We start from the raw sequence: 23,974 nt of genomic DNA, 5'->3' as shown, positions 1-23,974 counted from the left end.
TTTTTTTAATTGTTATATCAAAAGGATGGTGCGTTGTATCCAATTATATGCGGTCCCTTTTTTTTTGTATAAATTCCAACCAGCAATAGGTCCTCCATTTCGCAAGTCCCCACCTCCCTCTCTCCCTCTTCCTCTCCCCTCTCTGTTGGGCGTGTTGTGTGTTTGGGTGGATAAAGATGGCAGGTGGTAGGAGAATCTTGTCCATGTTTCTTGTGTCATTTATGTGGATTAATGCCCAATATGCATTTGTAAGTTGTACTTTGACACCCACAAGTGCAAAGAAAAATTGCTAGAGCCAATCAAAAGGGACCTTATCTTGGTCTGATCATACCAAATACTTTTGAATTAGACCCTCTTCTTCAGAATTCAGACTACACTCCAAGTAAACTCACCATAGACTTTGCTGGTAAGTGCCATGTAATTTGACTATATTATTAATACACTTACGATCCTAATTATGAGTACGACAAAAGCTATTACATCAATTATTGACACTTTCCATTTTTACAATTTTTTAATGAAGGAAGGAGATTTCGATTTGGAGCCATTGGCCACAAGCCTGTTATACTGGTCATAACGGGAATGGGCATGATACACTTTTCTAATTTTCTCATTTTAGGCTATGATTAGACTCGTTAGTACGAACTTTTAGGGTTTTAAGAGCTTTTGTAAGGTTTCTCCTGGAAATTTTAGGTGCTATATTTTCTTTCTCTTGAATTCTTGATTATGGCCATGCTTAACTAAACTTCTTTTAGTACTTGGGTTGTGAATCCGTTTTGAACTATGTTTTGATTTGAATCTTTACTTATATGAGTTCTCTTTCCAATCTTCGTAATTGAATCAATTTATATTGTTCATTCTTAAGTGCACGCAAGGAACTTGCTAACTTCTATGAGAACGGAAGTTGATTAGGAGTTAGGGAAATAATGATCGATTCGATTCGATTAGGCGTTCCCTACTGCTTGATTCAAGAATAGAACCTAGTTGCGTTGGTTAGTTTAATTAGGACTTAATCTTCAGTTCTCTGGTCTAGGTGCTCGTAAAACAGAGTTAGTATTTGAATTGGAAGTCTAGGGCGTGTGAGTTGTCAACATCCTGGAATAAAGGCTAGATCGCCGAAGAGAGGTTTATTGAGTTCATATAAATATTGTTAAAATTGAAGCGTAGGACAAATAGGTAAAACATACCCGGGTGCTATTTTTCCCAACTGAATTCTCAAATCTATTTAATTTTCCCGTGTTACTTATTGCGTACAACATCACTACTTCTAAAATCTGAAATTGGTTTTTACTTTTATAAATCTAAATAAGAGAATTAATAGAAATTATTATTGAATCACAATCCTTGATGGATCGATAATTTATTACTACGGGTAACTTTGTACACTTGCAAATGAGCTATCAGATAACAGGAACTCCAAATCCCACTTTCCACCCCATGTTATCTTGTATAGACGACAAGTCGACAACACTTAAACCTAGCAGCGATGACACGAACACAACAGCATAGTACCAGCTGAGGTAGCTCTCTTTGATTACTGCATCTTTGTCCCTTTTACTTAACTGGTCTACACCAAAGGCTAACAAAGATGATCTTATGCCTCCCGCTCCAATGGACATTAGGGCAAAAGAAGAATGCAAGATCAGAAGTTGTATAGTTGTAGGGGAACACAACTGTTGGCAAATCTACATCTACTTAATGGGAAGTTTGGAAAACACTATTCATAAGAGAGAAATTAGTTTTTTTAATCATTGGCCCACTTCTCCCCAGTTTCACCCCAATATTTTATCACCCTACTCCCTACCTTTTTTTTCCCCGACTAGCTAATCTGGGTTAGGCGAGGATGCAGAAGGGTAACCGAAGATCGTGGAAGGAGAAGAGGAAGCATGCTCTGTGTGGGTGAGTACGTCGAGCAGAAGCGAAGATTGTGGAAGATCTCTTCGCTGGATACTGTTCATCCGTGTATGAGCAACTGTTCTGCTAGGTTTCCTCTTTCGCTGTGGTATATCCCAACTTTTGCTTGATTTCTTTATTTCGTATCTTTGCTCAGAAAACCAGATTCATATTTTACTTTCCAGGCTGTGGGATTTGGTATTTTCGAAATCTTGCCATATCTGCCCTTTTGAATCGCGTTTTCATCTTCTCTCAGTTGCCTATAAATTAACATGTATTCGTGTTGTTGCCCATCAGTGATTACTACATCCAACTTCTTTAATTGTCTATCTTTGATCTACTTTCACCTGTTCTGTTGAGTGATTCTTCCCCAGACAATCAGACATGTCTGGACGAGTGAATCCCAGAGATAACTTGTGGGGTGTCTGGCCATTGGAAATAAATTTGTTTTGCTCTTGTTTTTGATAAATTTGTGGTGTGTGGCGAGACATTGATTTCACCTGCTTATTTTGTTTCTCATTTTGAATTTTGAAATATTTTCAGTATATCTACATTTGCTCAAACTCTATTATCTCTGTTTTTGTGCAAGTTTCTTCAACCGGAGAGGGAGGATGCTGGCATGAGTCTGTTGGGCTTGAAAATGGAAAGCCTGAGCACATGAATGGGCGATGAAGAAGAACTCTGCTGATATTGAAATGACTATGGGGAAAGGGATTTTCTGATAGAGAGCATGTTTATTGATCTTAAGTTGTCTACGAGAGCATGTTTAGACTTGAGTCTTGAAGTCAAGGTATATATTTTGTTCTTTTTGGATTTTATGTTTGCATTTTCCATGTTATTCAATGAATTGATATAGAGCCATAGCTGGTCAAGATGAATTTCATCCCAAAATTTTCCTTTGAGACCTTTTTATTTGATTATCTTTTCAGATTAGAACAGAAGAAATGGATTTGATAGCCGAGAGGTGCATTGGTGCTCATGATAGTGGGGAGAGAATCTGTGACAAACTTGATTCGAAGTGCAATGACTGGTGGTAAAAGCCCAAGAGGTAAGGCATAGTGTCTTCAGAATGCCAACATCTCAGATATGTTATCTTTCCCTGACAGACTTTGATAGAATAATAGTTTAAAGAGAGTTCTTAGTAATACCCATCACCCAATCTTGATGCCAATAGCCTGTGTCGTTTTTATTCATGTTTTATGTGTCTATCTATCAAATGTTATGTCATTATTCTCATCCTTTGTACTACATGAATCATGTAGTATTAATACACTAAGTGTAAAAGCAGTAACCTTTGTTGAGAGATGTCTCTGTCTAGCACAAGAAAGGAAAAATATTAAAAAGGTGTTGAACTGCACCGAAAAGGAACAACGTGTTGAGGAGAAAGTTTTCTAGAAATGGATGTTTCTCATGTACATGAGGCAACCGGTTAGGTGTGTTTTTTAAACTATCTTTGTTTTCCAAAGGATAGGATAATGTGCAGTTGGAAAAAAACACTAATCTTCATGTAGTACTGATTGGTATTTACTCTTTTCATTCATATTGTGACACTTACTCATGTATGGTTAGTTATCCAAACTATTTGTAGTTTTTGCTCTGTCAACATGAACCATTTGATGATTGAGAGTGGGACTGTGAATAAGTAAAAGAAAAAACTGAGAAGAAAACTCTCATATATTGCCATGAGACTAATAGAATCACTTGTTATTGTTGGAAAAAAAGTCAGTTTTTATTTGAACTAATTTTGTTCTTTATCTCTTTCCCTATGTTTCTACTTTTAAATTGAATTTTTTTATGCAAATTTTAAAAGTGATTCGCCAAACCAAACAATGGTTAGTTCTAAACCGGATTTTATGCAAACTAAATTTAATTCAAAACTAGGTAGTTCTGGATAGGCTTTTTGTCCTTGGGAACACTTCAAATGACTGTTTTTGCATTCTCATGTGTTTTGAAGTATTAGATGTTATTTATAAAAATAATAATAATATTCCAACTTAATTGCACTGAAATCTTAATTTCTCCCCATTTCACTTCTGTAGAAAAGGAAGGCCGAGACAAGCAATGATCCTTCTGTTTCCAAGTGAGTTAATATGAGAAGATGAAAAGCAGCAGAATTAGAATCGATTAGAATATAAGACAGGAAACTTTATTTTGCTATAACATTTTAGTACTGAACTTGAGATCCGTGATTCTTTTTTACATTTTCTAATCGTCATTTAGCTCGTATTCTGATTTCTTTCAGGAACTGATATAACTACAAAAGTACGTTATAAACTATATTTTGATCAAATAAGTTGCAAACTTAGGAGCCGAATAAGTTGTTCGTCACACATAACTATTTTGATCAAATAAGTTATAAACTAGGTTAATTAGAACCTGTGATGTGTATTGGTTCAAGTGGCATGTATTTAATTCTCATAAAGTAATATCTCGGTTTGTCTCTTGTATCTACATCTACATCTACATACACTTAATGGGCTGTTAGAACAACACTATTCATAAGAGAAATTGCATCTTGGCCATTCATTCTCTTTGATCCTACGGTTCATGTTTTTTTTTATCAGTTTTTGTTTTGCAAAATTGTTTTTGTTGGACTCTCTCTTTTTGTTCTCCAGCTGTTGTCGGCCCATTACTTGTACTTGTATGTATTTTTTTTATCCGTTCCAGCTGTTGTCGGCCCAGCTCCACTATTCACCCATCATCTAGGTTTTGCCTTTTGCTTCTGAACGGTTCAATCAACTGCATTCCAACGGCTTTGTGGTAGAGGGTATGGGTGACGGTTGTACGAACTCGAAGTGGGTGTTTCAGCAAGAGAGAAGGAGGCAGCTTGCGTTTTCATGAGAACTATTCATTCATCATCAACCAAAATTGAATCGGGTTTTTGGCAGAGGGTATGGTGAGACTTGTACGAAAGATGGAGATGCTTGGGCTCTGGCGGAAGTACTTGATGCAGAAGCAGGTTTGAATTCTTTCATTGATGCGACTTGTATGAGATGGAATTTGGTTTGATTTGTAGAAAGAGCTAGCTTCCTCTCTAACTTCTTCGTTCAATCTCCCTTCTCTATAAATTGCTCTACTAAATTGACTGATTGATTGTACAAATAGTTAACCTATCCCTATTCGAATGACTATCTACTGGTAGAGTTATGGGTTATGTATATTTTTATATTAAATCTTCATCCCAAGCTATCTATAAATACCACCACTGTTTTGTTAATTTTCCTCATCCTTTGTTGTTCCTTTCTTTGGGGTTGTAGTATCCAAACTTATTTGTGCATTTTCATATTCTGTTGTGTTCTCTTGGTGGTTTTAATGGCTGGATCATTGAATCCCCTTCGTGGATCATTGAATCTCTTGGAGAGTGAAGGTGTTCTTTTTCTTGGTGTTCTTTCTCAGAGCAAACCTGCTTTTTGCTATAAATATTCCCACAATTGTTCTTTCATTTCAAATTTTGTATTTGTCTTCATGTATCTCATTCTTTTCCTCTTCTTCCATGCTTACAGAGAAAACACTTTAACCTAGGGAAAGAGGGATTGAGGTCTGTATGTAGAGGACTGGTGGAAGCTAGATGACCATGTGTGCGAAGGTATTTGAATTGCTTTGTCTTTAGTTTTGAAATCCTAATTCTAGGTTTCAGGTTTATCATTCTCTTTTCATATTTGAAATCTTATTCGGTTATTTTTTCTGGTTACATGAAATCTTCTTCTTTGAATTTGTGACCACGAACTAACAAAACAACAAGAAGAAAAAGAAGAAAAATTCCTCCATAGATAGATTTAACATGAACGCCAAATGTTTTGACCTATTAGTGGCTTCCATTCCTACTTGCGACTAATATTATTAGAGCTTTCTTTAGTAAGTTCATTTTTTTATTATATCTATGTTTCACTTTTTCTTTGATGCCCCTATTTTTGAAGTAGGTCAATTGACAAACCACTAAGACATATAGAGATAGTTTGAAGTCAGTTTTTAGGAGATTATGGATGGAAGAGGGGTGGAAGAAAAGTAACACTGACAGAAGATGGAAAACAAAAATGAAAAATGAAAAAAAGGGTGGGAGATGGCTTAATCCTTAACTTTCTTCTTAATGTTTATTTCAGCTGTAGTAGATGTGTCCTGGTGATTCCTCCAAACCAGATGCTAGCATCTCGTCTTAATCAATGCAGGTTGTATTGCTCACTGAAATTTCTGGCATGGAATATTTCCTAGAGGTATTTTTATTTTAAAAGTTTTTCTTCGTTCTGATTTCTATTTGAAATTTATGAAGTTTACCCATGATGAGCTAGGATCCACTTTCTTTCAGTTTTTGTTTTATTCTAAGTTGGGGAATTGATTTTGGTTTCACAATTTTGTTAAGTGATGTGTGCTTGGGTCGTGTCTGCTTGATTTATATTGAACCCCTTATTTTTGTAAATATAATATTGATTAACTTTTACGAATGGTTGGATTAGTATAGGTGAATGCAGGGAGGGAACTGTTATGGACCACATTTACTTTTCTTTTCAAGTTCCCTGTTGATTCCTTCATAATTTTGGTGTGTATTTGAATGAAAAAGTTTTGTTCCCTGAATTGAAGAAGGCATGAGACATTTTACCTTCGACACCACACTTTTAATATTAGCTAACTGGATAATTATGGAATTAAATTATAATGTAGTGACATGGAATGTAAGATTATCAGCGACATATAGCTTCAAATATCCACAGAATCTAAATGATTCACTTCCCAAAGAAAATCTAAATTATCTTCTTCTTTCTTAGTTTTAATTTCATTTTGATTCTTTGTTTGATTGAATGGATTTTGGTTCTTTCTCGGAGATTCAATGTGACCTCAGATCATTGATTTTCGAAATGGGATTGGTTTGGTGTGTCTATGTCAGTGGTTTGATGTGTAAATGACTCTTTTGTGGTGCATATGCCAGTTGTGGCTGTGGTCCTGTTTTGGCTTCCATGAACCTTCCTCTTCTTCTATATAAGCCAAATTTTGATATTCTGCACTCTCCTATCATGTTCTCAATCAATCTTATATATGCCAAGTGTCATAATAATTATCTTTATGTATGAAGACAGTGGTTAAACAGTTATTTTCAATGTATATGCACTCTTCTTGCAATAAGACAAAGGTTTGGTGTGTGTATAAGACTTTTTGTGGTGCTTGATAGAGGGTATCTATTTATCAAATTGGAGCTGTAGGGTGCTCACCAGTTCTTAGTCGATTCAGTTTCCCTGTTTATTTTTTGTTTTCTATGCATTGCCCTGTCTTTCTAAGTCAAGTATGTGTGAGAGGTACATGTATTTCACAGAAAAAACACAGTGCCAAGATTGATTTCCCTGTCCAATTAATGATCCTCTAATTGAGCTTGTGCTGTGTTATTCGTGTTAGGAGCATGTGTTGTGGTAGAGATACTTGGAAACAGTCTGATGCCTATCTGGAAGGTTGAATGTAGGTTAAACTAGCAACAGTCTGATACCTATTTAATTCTAACATTAAAGAAGTTGATGCATATAGTTAAAAATGTAATCGTCTTTACTGCCTTTCTCAATCTATTTTCCTTTTTTGATCATAGAGGTTGTAACTAAAAAAAATCAAGGTCATAGCACCATTCCTGTTGTCTTTTATTTGTGTTACATATTTCCTAGCAAATCTTGCTTTCATAGTTAGGATGCTTTTTAAGGCCATAGCAAAATCTCTACTATTAATTCTTTCTATTTCTCTTTGATCATGCATGCATTGTAATTTTAAAATTAGGATGAAGTTGAAGTGGTTTTAGTTATAATCTGACTATTTGAGTTAGTTGCAGTATTAAGGACTAATGTTGTTTCAATTCAAAGAATTGACAAATTGATGTGTGTTTAGGTTGGGACAAAATCTATATGATTAGACACCATGTGGACACGCATTTCATGGGTCCTGCATCCGAACATGTTAGGCTGTTAGTCTCATAATGTTATAGTAGTAAGCAAAATGAAGTTTTTTCTATTGATATATACTAACAATGGGTGAAAATTGATCAGCAGGTACCTTCTAAGTCATCTTATTTTCTTATTTATATGAGGAGCAAACAGAAATGGCATAAGCACAATAGAGAATGGGTCCTGCATCCTAACATGTTAGGCTGTTAGTCTCATAATGTTATATTAGTAAGCAAAATGAAGTTTTTCTATTGATATATACTAACAATGGGTGAAAATTGATCTGTCGGAGCTGAGAAATCTCAGTTCCTTTCTCATTTTCTTATATTCCTTATTTTGCTTTCATCTTTTGTAAGTAATTTTTAAAAACGAACACGTACTAAGGTATCAATGGTTATTGATTTATGTTTTTTTATTGTAGTACAAACTCTGCCAATTGTTTATCATAAAAGCTGGCCCTTAGTGTTGGTTGTTGTGGAACACTGTCAAGTCTTTTCATGATCTTAAAAGAGCTTCAAATCTTCATGGATGTTAATTAGTTACTTATTTACTTGATTGTTTAATGTTCATACCATTATGTGTTAATCATGTATTCTTTATGAGCTTCTTCTAAGATAACTTCTGATGATGACACCGCTTTAAGTGGTGGGTGGAGTTATATTAGGTGCGGGTTAAAAGTTGTGTGGACACCAGCACAATTTCAGAATGATTTTTCTTCAAGTGGTAAAATACCAAATCTCTATGTCCTTAAGTGTTTCTTTCATTGGAAGCTAACTTTTGGCTCTAGATGGCTCTAGATGGTGCTTATTGGGATTATGGTCATGTTGGGTAAATGATCATGGCATCACCACATATACCATGCGCTTCATGATTTCCTTAAAAAAATTACACCTACTTGCTTAATCATTATGAAGGTTTTTCCCCTTTTTTATGTCTTTTACCTTTAATCTTTTGGCTCTGATATGTATGGTTGTGCTTGATCATGTGCTAACTTTGACTAACACCTTGGAAGTATTGTTTTTTGATAAAGGTTTTACACTTTCACTTCTTCTATGTCCTTTTTGATATTTTAACTGGAGCCATAACCGCATCCTTTTCTTTCCCAAAGGATTTTATTGTTGTTGGCATTGCTAGAAGTAGAACTTTTTCCAAAGTCTTGCACTCCAACTTGAGTGGTCAAGTTTGAATTTGGGCACACCTGCTTCAAGCATTCAGCCAACTAAATTGAAGCTTTCTCTACCATTAAGGAAAGAGTCATATTTGTTTCTTATTGTTGACTACTATTTTCCCCTAATGAGCTAGCTATATGTCAGTGTTGTTATTGAGGTTTCCATGACCCTGCTTCTTCTGTCATGTGTATTCTTTTTGTTATGCTCATGTGCCTATGTTAGTTGCTTCTCATATTAATTCTAAATTTGGTTTTTGTTTAGTTTGTGAATTATTATTTGTTGGCTCACTGCATCTCCTTTTGCGTTCCTTTCTGTTTTTGTTTCTATTTTGGTTTCATTACAGATAATTGTTGAGTTAATTTTCTTTATATGACCAATTTTGGTGCTTGAATTTGTAGGATATTTCTTGCTGCTTCAGGTATAAGATATTGACACTTGCTCATGTAATTTTATCTTCGAATCTTTACTATATATTATCTCATCATGTTTCCACTACTATAAACCTTTTGAATTTGTTTAGTTTTCCTCCATAGTAATTTATGCCTATATCTCGTGTGTAGAATGAATAAGTGAATATATGGGGATCGGACGAGAAGCACGGTAATGAATTTATAGGTGGTTTGCTAAGGTCTCGGTGCTGCCATGGAGACCTCCAATGCTGGAAGGGCACTTCTTGAAGCACATGATCAAGGGAACTATGAAGTGATTGGAGAGGGAGACCGAGGAGGATATCAAGAAGATGCTTCTGATTAATTATGTTTTGGAGTTCATATAGCTCTACTAAAGATTCAGATACATACTTTCTCAGAGAACTGATGGGTTCCAGCCCTGTGAATTGATAGAATTGAAGTCCGGTACCCATCTATTGGAACATACTATTACATGTTGAATTTCTTATTTTTCAATATTTATTTCACTATTTTTATCTATATTTATTTTACTACTTTTTTGGAAAAGTTATATCCAATATGTGATTATGAAGGAGTGTAAGAAGGCTTTTGACTTGGACGAATGAGGAGAAAACTGTTGTATATGATGACCAATGTCAAAGCAATATATCAAGACCGAAGTCACAATTGTGGGTTGCAACTGCTAAATAACCAGCTACTTTATTAAAGTGGCGTTGAACATTATGGAACATTAAAAATTCAATATAATATCTCTTCATCAACGTGTTATCATTTTCTTCTTACAAATAAAAGAGAATACTGCTGTCTTCACATCTTTTTTGTAAATTATTTATTTAATTTTTTTTAAAGGAAAAAAAAGCTTAAGTTAATAATTTATAAAAAAAATAGATAGTTAAATTGAATCTTCGTGCATCTCAATGAACCAATAAAATTATAAATAAATAAAATATAAAAATGATATTTCACTTATCTTAAATGTGATTGGTCCACCTAGAATATGGATTATTTAACCCAAATTTTTTTAATGGTCATTTAAACTATATATAGTTGAAAAAATTACAAATTATTAGTATATAAATTAATTTGTTTATTTTTTTTATAGGCAAATGTTAGTGGTTAGTAATTACAAATGCTCATCATCAGGGTTCGAACCCTGGACCTCCATCTCCAACACCTATTTCTATCACACCCATTAATTTTTTTATCTTAATAAATTAAAGAATTAATTGTATTAAATTGTAAAATCGCTCGTCCGTGCATCGCACGGAAACGGGCAACTATCCTAGTTGGTTACACATTGGCCTTGATGTTGGAAATAGAGTTGTTAGCCATAGAAGAACCATTCCATGCACAATCCCACTGTTATAAATATAATATAAAAACCATTCATAAAGCTTAAGCTCTTTGAATAATTAGTTCTTAATATGGAATCAGAGTATGTATATATGATCAAGTGGTCTAGAGTACGATTTTGACATGATATCAGACTATCAGACTCTATGATCAAAGTGGTCTAGAATAGGAACCCAAAAGTTGAATTTCAGCACAAGGTAAGCGAGTATGTACATTATTCACGCTTCAAGCTAGTTGGCTTGCATGAGGGAGCGTGTTATAAAGAATGCATTGTTGGGCATCTAAGTATATTATTAATGTAGGATGCACAGTCAAAGTATCTACATACACTTAATGGGCTGTTAGAACAGCACTATTCATAAGAGAAATTGCATCTTGGCCATTCATTCTCTTTGATCCTACGGTTCATGTTTTTTCTTGATCAGTTTTTGTTTTGAATTTTTTTTTTCGTTGGACTCTCTCTCTCTTTTTGTTCTCCAGCTGTTGTTGTCGGCTCATTACTTGTACTTGTGTGTATTTTTTTTATCCGTTCCAGCTGTTGTCTGCCCAGCTCCACTATTCACCCATCATCTAGGTTTTGCCTTTTGCTTCTGAACGGTTCAATCAACTGCATTCCAGCGGCTTTGTGGCAGAGGGTATGGGTGACGGTTGTACGAACTCGAAGTGGGTGTTTCAGCAAGAGAGAAGAAGGCAGCTTGCGTTTTCATGAGAACTATTCATTCATCATCAACCAAAATTGAAGTGGGTTTTTGGCAGAGGGTATGGTGAGGCTTGTACGAAATCGGAAGGGATGGTTCGTGAAGAGAGATGGAGATGCTTGGGCTCTGGCGGAAGTACTTGATGCAGAAGCAGGTTTGAATTCTTTCATTGATGTGACTTGTATGAGATGGAATTTGGTTTGATTTGTAGAAAGAGCTAGCTTCCTCTCTAACTTCTTCGTTCAATCTTCTTTCTCTATTAAATTGCTCTACTAAATTGATTTATTGATTGATTGATTGTACAAATAGTTAACCTATCCCTATTCGAATGACTATCTACTGGTAGAGTTATGGGTTCTGTATATTTTTATATTAAATCTTCATCCCAAGCTATCTATAAATACCACCATTGTTTTGTTATTTTTCCTCATCCTTTGTTGTTCCTTTGTTTGGGGGTTGTAGTATCCAAACTTATTTGTGCATTTTCATATTCTGTTGTGTTCTAGGGAAAGAGGGAGGGAGGTCTGTATGCAGAGGACTGGAGGAAGCTAGATGACAATGTGTGCGAAGGTATGTGAATTGCTTTGTCTTTAGTTTTGAAATCCTAATTCTAGGTTTCAGGTTTATCATTCTCTTTTCATATTTGAAATCTTATTCGGTTATTTTTTTTTGGTTACATGAAATCTTCTTCTTTGAATTTGTGAACCACAAACTAACAAAACAACAAGAAGAAAAAGAAGAAAATTCCTCCATAGATAGATTTAACATGAACGCCAAATGTTTTGACCTATTAGTGGCTTCCATTCCTACTTGTGACTAATATTATTAGTGCTTTCTTAAGTGTTAAAGGAAAAACAATAATTGGATCTGATAAATTTATGGTGAAATATAATTGTATTAAATATATTCAGTTTATTCACAATTACATGATGAGGATATACATAGAAACTAGAGTAACAAATTTCTAGCTAACTGATAAGCCTGTAACAGATTGCTAGCCAAAGTGATGAACCTATAGATTAGGATCCCAAAGTTCAAGTTTGAATATGTAACAGACCAAGTATAACAGCTTGATGTTAACAGATCTTTGCTGCTATTGCTATGATCTTATCTTATGCGTTAATAGGATCATGAAGTGCTTAAACTTTAAACTATCAAGAGTTTATGTGTTCTATGAGCTTGCTGTTTTAAGTTCCACCATCTCAGACGCTACACATAAAAAATTATTTGCTTGTGTTTTTATTTTTATTTCTATTGTATTTTGAGGTAGGAGAGAGAAATATGATCTTTTTTGGAATGTAGATATAGATTTTGGGTTGCTTGATTTGCTGTAATAGATGGTAAGTCACCATCAGTTTTGTCCTCACAAGTGTATAGTTGATCTGGTTGTCCCTTGAATTGGTCTTCACTTGCTCACATTATGAATGTTTCTAACTATTTTCTTGGCTATTTCAATTATTGGGTTTTTATCTGGCTTTGAGTATTCTTCACACTTATTATGTCAAGTGTTATATTCCATTCTTTGCCTTTATTTTCTATGATTGAATGTGACCATTTGGATCCATTCTTAAATTTCAGTTGGAGCCGTCAATTTCATTCATATTCGTATTCAGCAGAAACATCAAACACATACAACTATCCATCTTTTTGTTCAGTTTCTGCTCCATCTCTCAATCTATTTCAATCTCACACAACCAACCAACCATATCTTGCATGTTCCAATTTATCTCTTCATCCAATCCATTTGATTTCACACACAAAACAACAAAAACGGCTCAATCGTTCATTCACTGATATTTCACTGCAGCCACATCCACCTTCACTGAACCAGGTTGGTTGTTGTCTTCAATTCACAAAAAGATTGCTTTTTGACGAAAACCCAGGTTTTCTTTTCGTGAAACATCATTAAATTTGCAATCTTTCGAAGCCCCATTTGCTAAAAATTCTGTATTGTTTTTTTGGTTTTGCTGAGATTTTGTGTTGATAGGTCAACATGGAGATCGATAGAGCAATCAGAGAGTGTGACGATCGAAGGCTTCAGACCAAGTATAACAATGCTACCTATGTTATTCAGAGAGCCTTGGCTTTGTATTCGTAAGTCTTCTTTGTCTCTCATGACTATAGGTAATAGCTGTGACATGTGATTGATGGGGATTTCATATATGAGGAGTTAGATTCAGTTGTCTGTTTTGTGTTGGTTAGTTTAAATCTGAAGAGGAAAAGAATGTTATGTGTTGTTGACTTGATTTTTGGTTGCTGCTGCATCTGGAAAGGTGAATTGGTTATCAATGTGGATGGATGTTTGAATTGTCTAGGATCAGTTTGATGAGATTATGGGGTGATATTGACTTTCCTCCATAGGTAATTGTTGTCTTAGGGGCAAGCCATGTTAAAAATGCCAGTCTGTTGACTTGAACATAAATGTTATGAATGATGGTCTGCACAAGAAATTCCACATGGTCCAAGTTAATGGTGCTATCTCAAAAGTGGGAATAGATTTTCTGTTGATATGTGTATGTTATTCAAAAAGGTTATACAAGCTTTGTTTATCGACTATCGTTATTTATAACTGTATGCCTTTTCTAAACAACTTAACAATTCTTCCTGCTTCATAAGAGCATGTATTTCCTAGAATGCTCCTACCACAACTACTCAATTTGGCCTTACCCTTTGCCCTCTCCTCATCGTTAGAAAGGGTCTGATGCTTATAAGTTGATTTTTGCAGGATGGGACGAAATGAGGATATCCATTGATATGTAGAGAAGGTGGTAGCTTGGTCTCGAGAAAGAGGGAGCAGAAGGTAGAGAAGTTGCTATTATTCTTCATTGGTATGTATTTTGTTATTGTTCTAACTCACTGTTTCTTATGTTTTCTTTTATGTTTTTTCATTTCCCCCTTCATTTAGTATGGTTTTTCTTCTTACTTATCTCCCATTATGCATGATTTTTTTTCCTTATTTATCTCTCATGTGTGACTGGTTGGTGAGGTGATCTGGTATTGATTGTGGAGTGTTTGTGGCCTGTGAGGCGCTAGAGCTGCTGGTGTGTTATGTTTTTGCTATGGCGGATGATCCCTGTCGTGAGCTTTTGAATGTTGCTGGATCCTCCTTCATACTATAGAGGGTCTGTCTCTTCTTTCTGTTCTGTTGTTACTGTGTTTGCGGTCCTTTGTTGCTGCTGCTGTTGAAGCTTCATGCTGTTTGATATGTGCTGTTGTTTCTGTTGGGATTGCTGCTGCTGTATGCTATTGCTGCTGTGTTTTGCTTCTGTTGTATGCTATTGCTGTGTCCTTTTTTTTAATCTAGCTCTAATATTCAAAGAGGTAACTTGATAATGAAGTGGAATTTTTAATTTGTTTGATAAGCAATGATAAGCAAGGAAGAAACAAGTTTTTAATCTGTTTGTTGGTAGTGGAAATGAAGTAACTTGATAATTGGTGACATACTCACTTAGGTTTTTTGGGTCTAAGACTGCACAAGAGCAAAATTTCGATCTCAGTATTAATGCAAATGCGTATTTGGATTGTCTATCTTGCCATACTTGACAAATTGAATAGTTAACTAAGTTATTTTTATCTACTTGCTGATATTTTATGACACGGAAGTTTTCCTTGAATGGAATGGTTCTTAGTTTCACTTTCCAATGTTTTAATTAGATCAAACATGTGCTGAGAAATCAAAGTCACATATTTGGACTTTTCGGACACCAGAAGAGGCTTCATACAAATGGAAAGAACTTTATGGTCATTTAGACGAGCCTGAATGGTGAAAATCAAATTGTGAAATATATATATATAGTTTGATTTTGCCGGTGATACATGTGCTGAGACTTGTAGAGACCAAAGAAAGAAAGTTGATATCAAATTGAAGATGCCAGAGGATGAGATTTTCAATCTTAGTTTTGTGCACCCTGCACATTGAATTTTGTATTCAGAATACTCGGCATATTGAGTTTCTAATAATCTTTTGAAGTTGCAATGACTTAGTTTTAATGGTTTTTTTTAACTCCGAATGAAATTTTAGTCACTGCTTTGTAGTCCTTTTCTATCATATTATGGCTCAAGAATTTATTTGAGCTTATCTTAAAGCATAATTACTTATACAAAAAAATTAGATCAAACATTAGTTTTGTCTTTTCCATAATTCACCAAAAAGTCATAGATGTATTGTGTGGATAACTAGATATCATTGCAGAAAAAATTGGAGCTTTTTGAATGTTTTCCTTGTGCTTATACTTTCTATAGACTAACTACTACATTATTTAACAAAATGTTTTATATTTTCTTACTCCTTGGTTTTGAGTACCTTATAACATTCATTATGTCCTACAGTTTATAATTTTCCATGTGCAGATGTCTCTCATGGTCATAGTGTGTGTCTTACAACTAGCAATAATCTCTTAATTGTCTTATTGAGGTATTTTGAATTATTAACAGGTTCAATGGGATGGATCAACAACTGGTGAGCACCAAGCAGAGTTTCAATTTGAATTGAACCAGTAGTGACTCATTTCTATGGTTATCCACCTCCATTTTTAAGGCCCAAGTTTCCAAGGCAACCAGGAATGCCAACTGGTGAGCACCAAGCAGAGTTTCAATTTGGTAAATTGAACCAGTAGTGACTCATTTCTATGGTTATCCACCTCCATTTTTAAGGCCCAAGTTTCCAAGGCAACCAGGAATGCCAGGTAACATGACTCATTCCTTGATTATTTCAGCTTTCATTGTAAGATTTCTTACTTGGATTTATTTTGTTCTTGTGAATAAATCGCTCATATCTATTTCACTATAACACAAATATCATATGTGAAGAATTCAATTCAATACTGGTTATGTCACTCTAGGAATCATGTTTGCTTCAACCCAATGTGTTTCCACTATAAGTCATTTGATTAGGTGGGCAGAACTTACTTTTGGTACAAATCTACTGTTAGATTCTCAATGCATGACTAACTTGAAAACGTACTTTGTGCTCTGATATGACTGGGATAAAGATTTTTTTTAGGGAGAATCATACAGAACCTCAGGGTAAAGGAAATCAATGACTTTGTGATTAATGAGTTATATTTGATAACTTCACCCTCTTTTGATTAAAACTTCTTAATATGTGAAATTTAGTTATAGAATATGCACAAGCATTGATTCTAATCTAAAAAAAAGTGTTGTAGGATTGAAGATGGAAGAAAATGCAAAGCTTCGAGTAGGAAATGCAAATTTAAAGTTCCTGTGTGCCGGGCACGCCTCAGAGGCTGCCGGGCGCTCCTGGCGGTCAAGGAAATTTCACCCTTGGCCCTTTTATTTTTTGCCTTTCTTACTCAATGACTTTTTGATCAGCTTTACCAAGAAGTTTATAGTAATACTAAAGTTCCATAATCAAATATATTTCAACCTTGCAGAAAGTCTGTTCTAACCTAATTTAGTTTCGTCTCTAATACTGCCTTATAAAAATATGATATTTCTTTAAGATGTATTTATCTCTCTTTGCATTGGTTCTCTGTCATGTTTCTTTTGCAGTTGTTAGATGAGAGAAGATCATCATTGTCTTATGGTTTATTCATCTACTTATCGGTATGGTATGCTACATGGTTGCCTCACCAACCACCATATTTAATTATGTGTGTGTGCACGTGTATAAGTAGTAGGAACCATATAAAAAGGGGATTCCTGATACATAGTAGTCCATTTAATTTTCTGGTTCATTTGGGGTTTTTGAATTTTATATTGTCCAAGTAAAAATCTTCCCTTGGCCTGAACATTGCGGGTTGAAATTTGGCTTCTGGGGTTGGTTCGATATGTTGAAATACTGAAGTGGGTCTTTACGATGTTAGTGAGTCTCTCATTTTTTGATTTTAGTGGGAACTCTTTTTTGTTTTCAAGAGGAAAATATTTTAGTGGTAACTCTATTTATGAGTCTCTCATTATTTGTGTGATTCTTTCAACAGTTTTTGTTCTGTTAATGCTTATCTGACTTTATGTTCCTTTCTTTACTGATCTGTGGTATGCGCAATTGACTACCTATGCTAAGGGTTGCTTTTTTTTTTATTAGCAGAGGTGATTGGGTACAAAAGATGACGAGGGTTACCTGTGATTTTGGCGATACAATGTAGAAAGAGGCAGTGTCTTCTAAAATCTCACTCCAGAATTCTTTCCCTATTCACGTTCCCCGATGAAAGTCCAAGCCTCTCTTTCAATCTGAATATATGCATTTAAGATGATAATAGAGGTATTGCTTTAGGTGGAGACAGTATCCTAGAGTTAGTTGATTAGTTTTAACATACGAGAATTGTGATTCAGTGGCTAAAAACTAGAAGTATGAGGCGAAAATGTCAATGATATTTATACTTATCCATATGTGCATGTGAGCCTCACTTAGAACTCGAGTTCTATCTCTCAAGAGTTGAGATTTACGCGATATCAATTTAAAGAGTGGGTCTATAGTTTGTTTGTAAGAGTTTTAAGACTTTCAAGATTTGTAATTTTGTGCTATTCTTGAATTAATTCTGGTTCCTTGGCACAATATGCACGAAAACTACCATGTATTATTTGCAAGAAAATTGAATATGATTGATGCTTAGGGAGTAGAATTTGAGCTGAGTAAGCTAGAAGGAACGGGAATTTGTTATATCTAAAGGGCAAGTTAGTTTTCTCATGCCAACACTTTCCAAAATTAACTATAATTGCAAATGTTTTAGTTCTTTTGATATATCATTCTGTTTTGAAACAACAAATGCCAGAGGTGCATGGTTTTGTATTATGTCCTTAGCTATTTATACTGTTGTTCAAGTTTTACGGATTTGGCATTTGAACTTTGAAGTAATATTTCAATAAGAAGCTTATTTAGATGGTTCAAGTCTTAGTTGTAAAGAAGAAATTTACAATTTTGGATTTTTAGAAGCTTGCTTCTTACATCAACATCGTTTTTTTACACTTGTAGATTTTCCCACTTTTTTTCTTATCAAGTTTGTTATATTGCTTAACCACTCTCTTGGTAGGGAATAGCTAGGTTATATATTAATGATCTTAAGACAAATTGTTAGGTGCGTTGTTGGTTAAGCCTCAAACTTGGGACTGGTGTTCATTGGATGCGTTAAGATGAGTTTCAAATCTTAACTTATCACTTGCTGCGGTTAACAAATGTTAATTATTGTAGGATGCTGGGGCTCAGCTGCTTAACGGTAATGGTGTTGCCAATGCAAATGGCACTACCACTATGGCTGACATTAGAGTTGTTGGACCAGCTCGTATGGATTGAGTTGAAAACGGGTTGGGTTGTGTCAACCCGAGGTCTTAACGAGCCAGGAAAATATGAACCCAACCCGGTTCGCTACGAGCTCGCGGGTTGGCAGGCTGGCTCGCGGGTTGAGTAAAATAAATATAAAAAATAAAGAAATTGGATTAGAAAATGTTTAAAATGTTATAAAAATAATAATTTCAAAAAAATACTTACATAAATTGGTTTCAACTCATAAGAAAGAGGTTTATCAACGCAACTATTTTTTGTCACATTTGAAATATAGTAACAAAAATTAATTTATAGGATTTAAGAACACAATTGTTTTACTGTCACATTTAAAATGAGATAAATAATAGAATAACAATAAATAAAACACAAAAAATCGTCTCAAATTTAAAGAAATGAAAATTTCCATTTTTCTATCTAAAAATAATCCATAAAAATAACCTTGAATTAAGAAAAAATAAAATAAATTTTTTAATAAAAAATAACTTGAACTCGCAGGTTGGCTCGCTTGACCCGCGGGTTGGCTCGTCTAACCCGCGGGTTAAACGAGCCGGATTGCACTAACCCAAGTTCTTTTCGAGCTGGAATTTAATCAACCCAACCCGGCTCATTTAACCAACCTGTCGAGCTGACCCGCGGGTTGAAACTCATATTGACAGCTCTAGCTGACATCTTCAATACTTAGAAGGACCTATGCAATATTGATGTTGTTATTTGTGATAAATAGTATTATTTTTATTTTCATTCAATAAAATAAATTTTATTAATGCAATTTTTTTATAATTATAATAACACCGTAAAAATTATATATATATATATATATACATTAAAGTGATTAATCTACACTCATGTAATGGTAAAGATAATAATTAAAACGAATTGAATTTGGAATCTTGAGTAGACAGCTGATGTGTAAATTACTAAATTCATTTTAATAAATTGTAGAATCAAGTTTAGAATCACTTCTTCGTGCATCTCACGGACACCGGAAAAAGCATCCACTCATGGCCAATGAGGTTCAGACACATTGACTTCAATATTCGTATCTTCAACGAGGATGAACGTGAGATAATTTATGCTGAGCCAGAGCAAGAACCATGGACAGAGTATGAGGAAGTTGGTTTTTCTTTAAATCTCACCGCCGCCCAGTGTAGCAGAAGCAGGCATTGGTAAAAAGTGTATATTACATTAATTTAATGTTTTATTTTTGTAGATATTAAACTATTGTGCATTTTTTGCGGCCTGTTCATGCTAAAGCTCTCTAGGATTATTTTCGTTGTCAGCCCAAATCAATGAAAGTGATTGTTCGTAAGGGTGATAAGCAAACCTGGGGATTTATTTTGTAAAATTATAATTGTATAATAATTATAATAAAATTGTAAAAACTAAATAAGTACATGTGTTTCAGTTACACTAAAGTTAATAATCGGTTTATTGTCACCTGTCTATTGGAAAAGTTAATAATGATTGCGTAGATTACAAATTACTACTGGTATTGTAAATTAATTAATTCATTTTATAAAATTATAGAATTAAAAATCATAAAACATAGAATCGTTCGTCCGTGCATCGCACGGTAACGGGCTATTATCCTAGTTGAAAACAATATAAGAATTGTCCCTAAGTGAGCTCAAAATTGAAAACAAAATAACTTGCATTCTGCTCCCCATAACTCCGGGAGTTGGGTTTGGGCCCCCCCTATGGGGCTCCCCGCCCCACTTAAAGTGGGGAAATTACTGGAACGCCCCCCTTTAATAGAATACGGAAGACGCATTTCCGTATTGAATACGGAAGTTTAATATCCGTATTATATTAGTATGTAAACCGGCAAGGGTTTATTCAAACCCATTTCAAACCCATTTCCGTATTTTGCCAAGCTCTTCTCCCCTCTTCAACCTTCGATCTCTGTCGCTCCCCTTGCTTGAACCGTGTACTTGAAAGGTTCCATCATCTCCATCAAAGCTCTTCACAACCCCATTCTCAGAATTGAAACCTAGAGGTAAGGATTTTTGGATTTTCCCCATTTAACTTGAAATTATGTTAATCATTGAACCCTAGGGTAGTCGATTGTTGCTTGTGTAGAGGTATTGTTGGCTGAAATGTCTTGAATGTGGTTTGGGTTTAGGGCCGATAGCTCATTGTCGTTAATGGCGTTTCTGGGTAAATACGGATCACAGGTTTCCGTATTGAATATGGAAAATGGTTTTCCGTATTCAGTATGGAACATGGTTTTCCGTATTGAATACAGAAAAACGTTTTCCGTATTCATCTCAGAACCAAACCCAACACTTATAATTGATTCTGGGTTCAGAATCAATTATAGAAGGTTTCCAAAGCATTTGTGAGTAGTTTCTAGATGCCATAATTGATTATTAGGAAAATAAAAGTTGATCCAAGCATGCATAATCCACAGAAGATCCGATTATCATCTATGTACTTATAAAATTCTAGGAATTTTCCATTTGCTTGCATCATGTTTCTGTCTATGGCTGAAATGGTATATATAGTGAATGTTTGCTCTGAATATATAGTGAGAATGAAGAACAGAAAGAGGTCTCATGCTTCTAGTGAGGATGTCGGGGCTACTGAGGATAGACACCGGCGGTTACATGCTTCTAGCCGGCGCGGCGATCATGCTGCAACCTCTCAGGCGGTGGAGGCTTCAGCTCCAGTTGTTTCTCCGCCGTCTCCCATGATTGAGGTTCCTCTGGTTGATTATCCGCCGTCTCCCACGGTTGAGATACCTACAGTTGTTTCTCCGCCCTCTCCCATGGTTGAGTCATCAGGCGAGGAGTCCTCAGGCGAGGAGTCCTCAGGCGAGGAGTCTTCCGGCGAGGAGTCATCAGGCGAGGCCTCATCCGGCATGGGAGGATCTGACGAGGATAGTATTCCTCCGCCTACTGTTGATGCTGATGTCCTGCCGCCAGAGCAGGGGGAGCAGGGGGCACAGGGTGGCGAGGAGGACCTGATCCAGAGGTTGCCGCCGTTTCCGGGGGGGCCTGTTGAGCTATCGCTCCTCACCCATTATGCTGATCACAAGGCTCCCTGGGCGTGGCATGCACTCCTACGCACAGACGAGCGGTATGTGGACCGTCGACAGTTGAAGGTGGCCACAGCTGGGGGGAAGGTTTGGAACCTTGCTTGTGATGGTGATTCAGACAGTCACAGGCGGGTTCGAGAGTTGATTGAGCAGACGGGTCTTCATCAGCTACCATATTGCAGCTACCCGGTGACAGATGCAGGCCTTATTTTGGCCCTTGTGGAGCGATGGCATGAGGAGACTAGTAGCTTCCACATGCCGTTCGGGGAGATGACTATCACCTTGGACGACGTGTCGGCTCTTCTCCATCTCCCCATGGGGTCGAGGTTCTATACGCCTGGGAGGGGGGAGAGGGACGAGTGTGCAGCGCTCTGTGCTCAGTTGATGGGAGGATCTGTTGGTATTTATGAGGCTGAGTTTGATACGAATAGGTCCCAGACTATTCGCTTTGGGGTCTTGCAGACCCGGTATGAGGCTGCGTTGGCGGGTATGTCTTAATTATTATTGTATTGTCTTTGTATCTATTATTATTGTATTGTTATAAACTATTAACTTAATTCACTTCATTGTAGAGCACCGATATGAGGACGCTGCACGGATTTGGCTGGTGAACCAGCTAGGCGCCACGCTCTTTGCTAGCAAGAGCGGAGGCTACCATACGACCGTCTACTGGATAGGGATGTTGGAGGATCTTGGTCGAGTGTGCGAGTACGCGTGGGGCGCGATTGCGCTCGCTACGCTATACGACCAGCTTAGTCGAGCGTCCAGGAGGGGGACGGCCCAGATGGGAGGTTTTACCTCGCTCCTGCTAGGATGGGTCTACGAGTACCTTTCTGACCGCGTCATTATCCGTAGGGCGGATCCGGAGTACTCGCAGGACCAGCCTAGGGCGCGGCGGTGGGCTATGTCCCGGGTCGGGCATGCAGGCCTTGATGAGAGGCGAGTCATGCTCGATGAGCTGACGGTGGATGACGTTATATAGACCCCATTTGAGGACCATCGGGCTCATCGACCACGGGATCCGAGGGCCATGTATTCTGGCTACATCCGGTCGCCATTTGGCCGTGTTGTTCGACGGCATCTACCAGAGAGGGTTCTGCGCCAGTTTGGCTTCATACAGGATGTCCCTCGACACCCCTCTGAGATCCAGACGTCTGGGTCCCTTGCTGAGACCGCAGATGCTGCCTTTGCTGAGTTTGCGCCGCACCTCCGCCCTCAGGGGATCCCCGCTACATATCCGGGAGAGGCTGTGGAGGATTACATGAGGTGGTACAGCGCTGTGTCTCATCGGTTCATCATCCCTGATGATAGGAGGGAGGAGTTCAGTGCAGTGGTAAGTTTGAATTTTATTTTCCATTCAATTGTGATTTTTTGTTCATGATATTTTATTTGTATCTAATGTATCTACATTATTTTTGCAGACTGTTATGCGTCGGGCCGTGGACTTGTTGGAGCAGTCACTCGAGGTGCCAGATGCTCCTGCAGAGGGCACGCATTCCCGATCCCTCACTGAGAGGGCGCTGGATCTTATTAGATCCAATGCCTTCATTGGTACCCAGGGGGTAACCTTTGCTGCTGTCCGAGGAGCTAGAGCTGCAGGAGGCAGAGGTCGTGGAGACAGAGCGCGTGGAGGCAGAGGCCGTGGAGGCAGAGCCCGTGGAGAGGGTGCTCCTGCAGAGGGTGCGCGTGGAGGCAGAGGCCGTGGAGGCAGAGCCCGTGGACCTAGAGGTCGTAGAGGGCCGGTAGGGGTCGGGGCGAGTGATTGACTATATTTTTGTATATTTTTTTTGTATTTTTATATTATGACATGTGACTCTTTGTATTAGGACTCTCTTTATATTAATCATGCTTTCTATTTTCACTCATTATATGCCGACTCTTGTATTGAAAAAACCCGTATAACTACACCGTAAATAATCAAAGGCAGGATAAGTAACATAAATAATTCATGGCAAACAGTTTAAAGGGTACACGAAATTATTCAGAAGCAACACGAAAACAAAATTAATCCTCAGTGATATCGATGAAGTCGTGGGGTCCGCTATCCTGTGGAAATACTTTGACTATGTTGGGCAACGTTATATTCAGATAACGAACAGATTTACTCGGTGCAAACACAGCAACCTGCAAGTAAATTGCAAATTTAAAAGATTAATGCGTACTTGTTCAAAGGAAGCAAGATTAATGTTTAAGGTAATAGACCTTTTGGAGAACAAGAACAGATCCAACAGTTATGACATTCCTAAATTCCCCGTCAGTGAA

At 36.7% G+C, this 23,974-nt stretch overlaps 1 protein-coding gene and 1 long non-coding RNA gene across 9 annotated transcripts; both read left to right on the top strand.

Annotated features, from left to right (window-relative positions):
* Positions 1-11,236: 11,236 nt before the first annotated feature.
* Positions 11,237-18,016, top strand: LOC130727572 (uncharacterized). Of its 7 annotated transcripts, XR_009015378.1 has the most exons (7): positions 11,237-11,589; positions 11,942-12,005; positions 13,014-13,266; positions 13,423-13,529; positions 14,161-14,263; positions 15,870-16,120; positions 17,482-18,016. It is a non-coding gene; the product is annotated as an uncharacterized LOC130727572 (long non-coding RNA). The 7 variants fall into 7 exon arrangements; XR_009015373.1 differs by lacking the exons at positions 11,237-11,589; positions 11,942-12,005; positions 13,014-13,266; positions 13,423-13,529; positions 14,161-14,263 and adding exons at positions 14,270-14,557; positions 16,947-17,000 and having other exon boundaries at positions 17,479-17,993; XR_009015374.1 differs by lacking the exons at positions 11,237-11,589; positions 11,942-12,005; positions 13,014-13,266; positions 13,423-13,529; positions 14,161-14,263 and adding exons at positions 14,270-14,557; positions 16,947-17,005 and having other exon boundaries at positions 17,482-17,993.
* Positions 18,017-20,479: 2,463 nt separating this feature from the next.
* On the top strand, positions 20,480-23,439 carry LOC130727571 (serine/threonine-protein phosphatase 7 long form homolog). 2 transcript variants are annotated; one of them, XM_057578739.1, is made up of 4 exons: positions 20,480-20,671; positions 21,204-22,199; positions 22,285-23,045; positions 23,134-23,439. In XM_057578739.1, exons 2-3 carry the CDS (start codon positions 21,209-21,211, stop codon positions 22,692-22,694), a joined length of 1,401 nt encoding a protein of 466 aa, XP_057434722.1. In that variant the 5' UTR covers positions 20,480-20,671; positions 21,204-21,208; the 3' UTR covers positions 22,695-23,045; positions 23,134-23,439. The 2 variants fall into 2 exon arrangements, with proteins under 2 accessions (XP_057434722.1, XP_057434721.1); XM_057578738.1 differs by lacking the exon at positions 20,480-20,671 and having other exon boundaries at positions 20,950-22,199.
* Positions 23,440-23,974: the final 535 nt, after the last annotated feature.

This window comes from Lotus japonicus, chromosome 1 (assembly GCF_012489685.1).
Source record: "Lotus japonicus ecotype B-129 chromosome 1, LjGifu_v1.2".
In the NCBI taxonomy this organism is placed as follows: domain Eukaryota; kingdom Viridiplantae; phylum Streptophyta; class Magnoliopsida; order Fabales; family Fabaceae; genus Lotus; species Lotus japonicus.
Note: the sequence above shows the minus strand (reverse complement) of the source record. Positions and strands in the feature narration are given on the sequence as shown.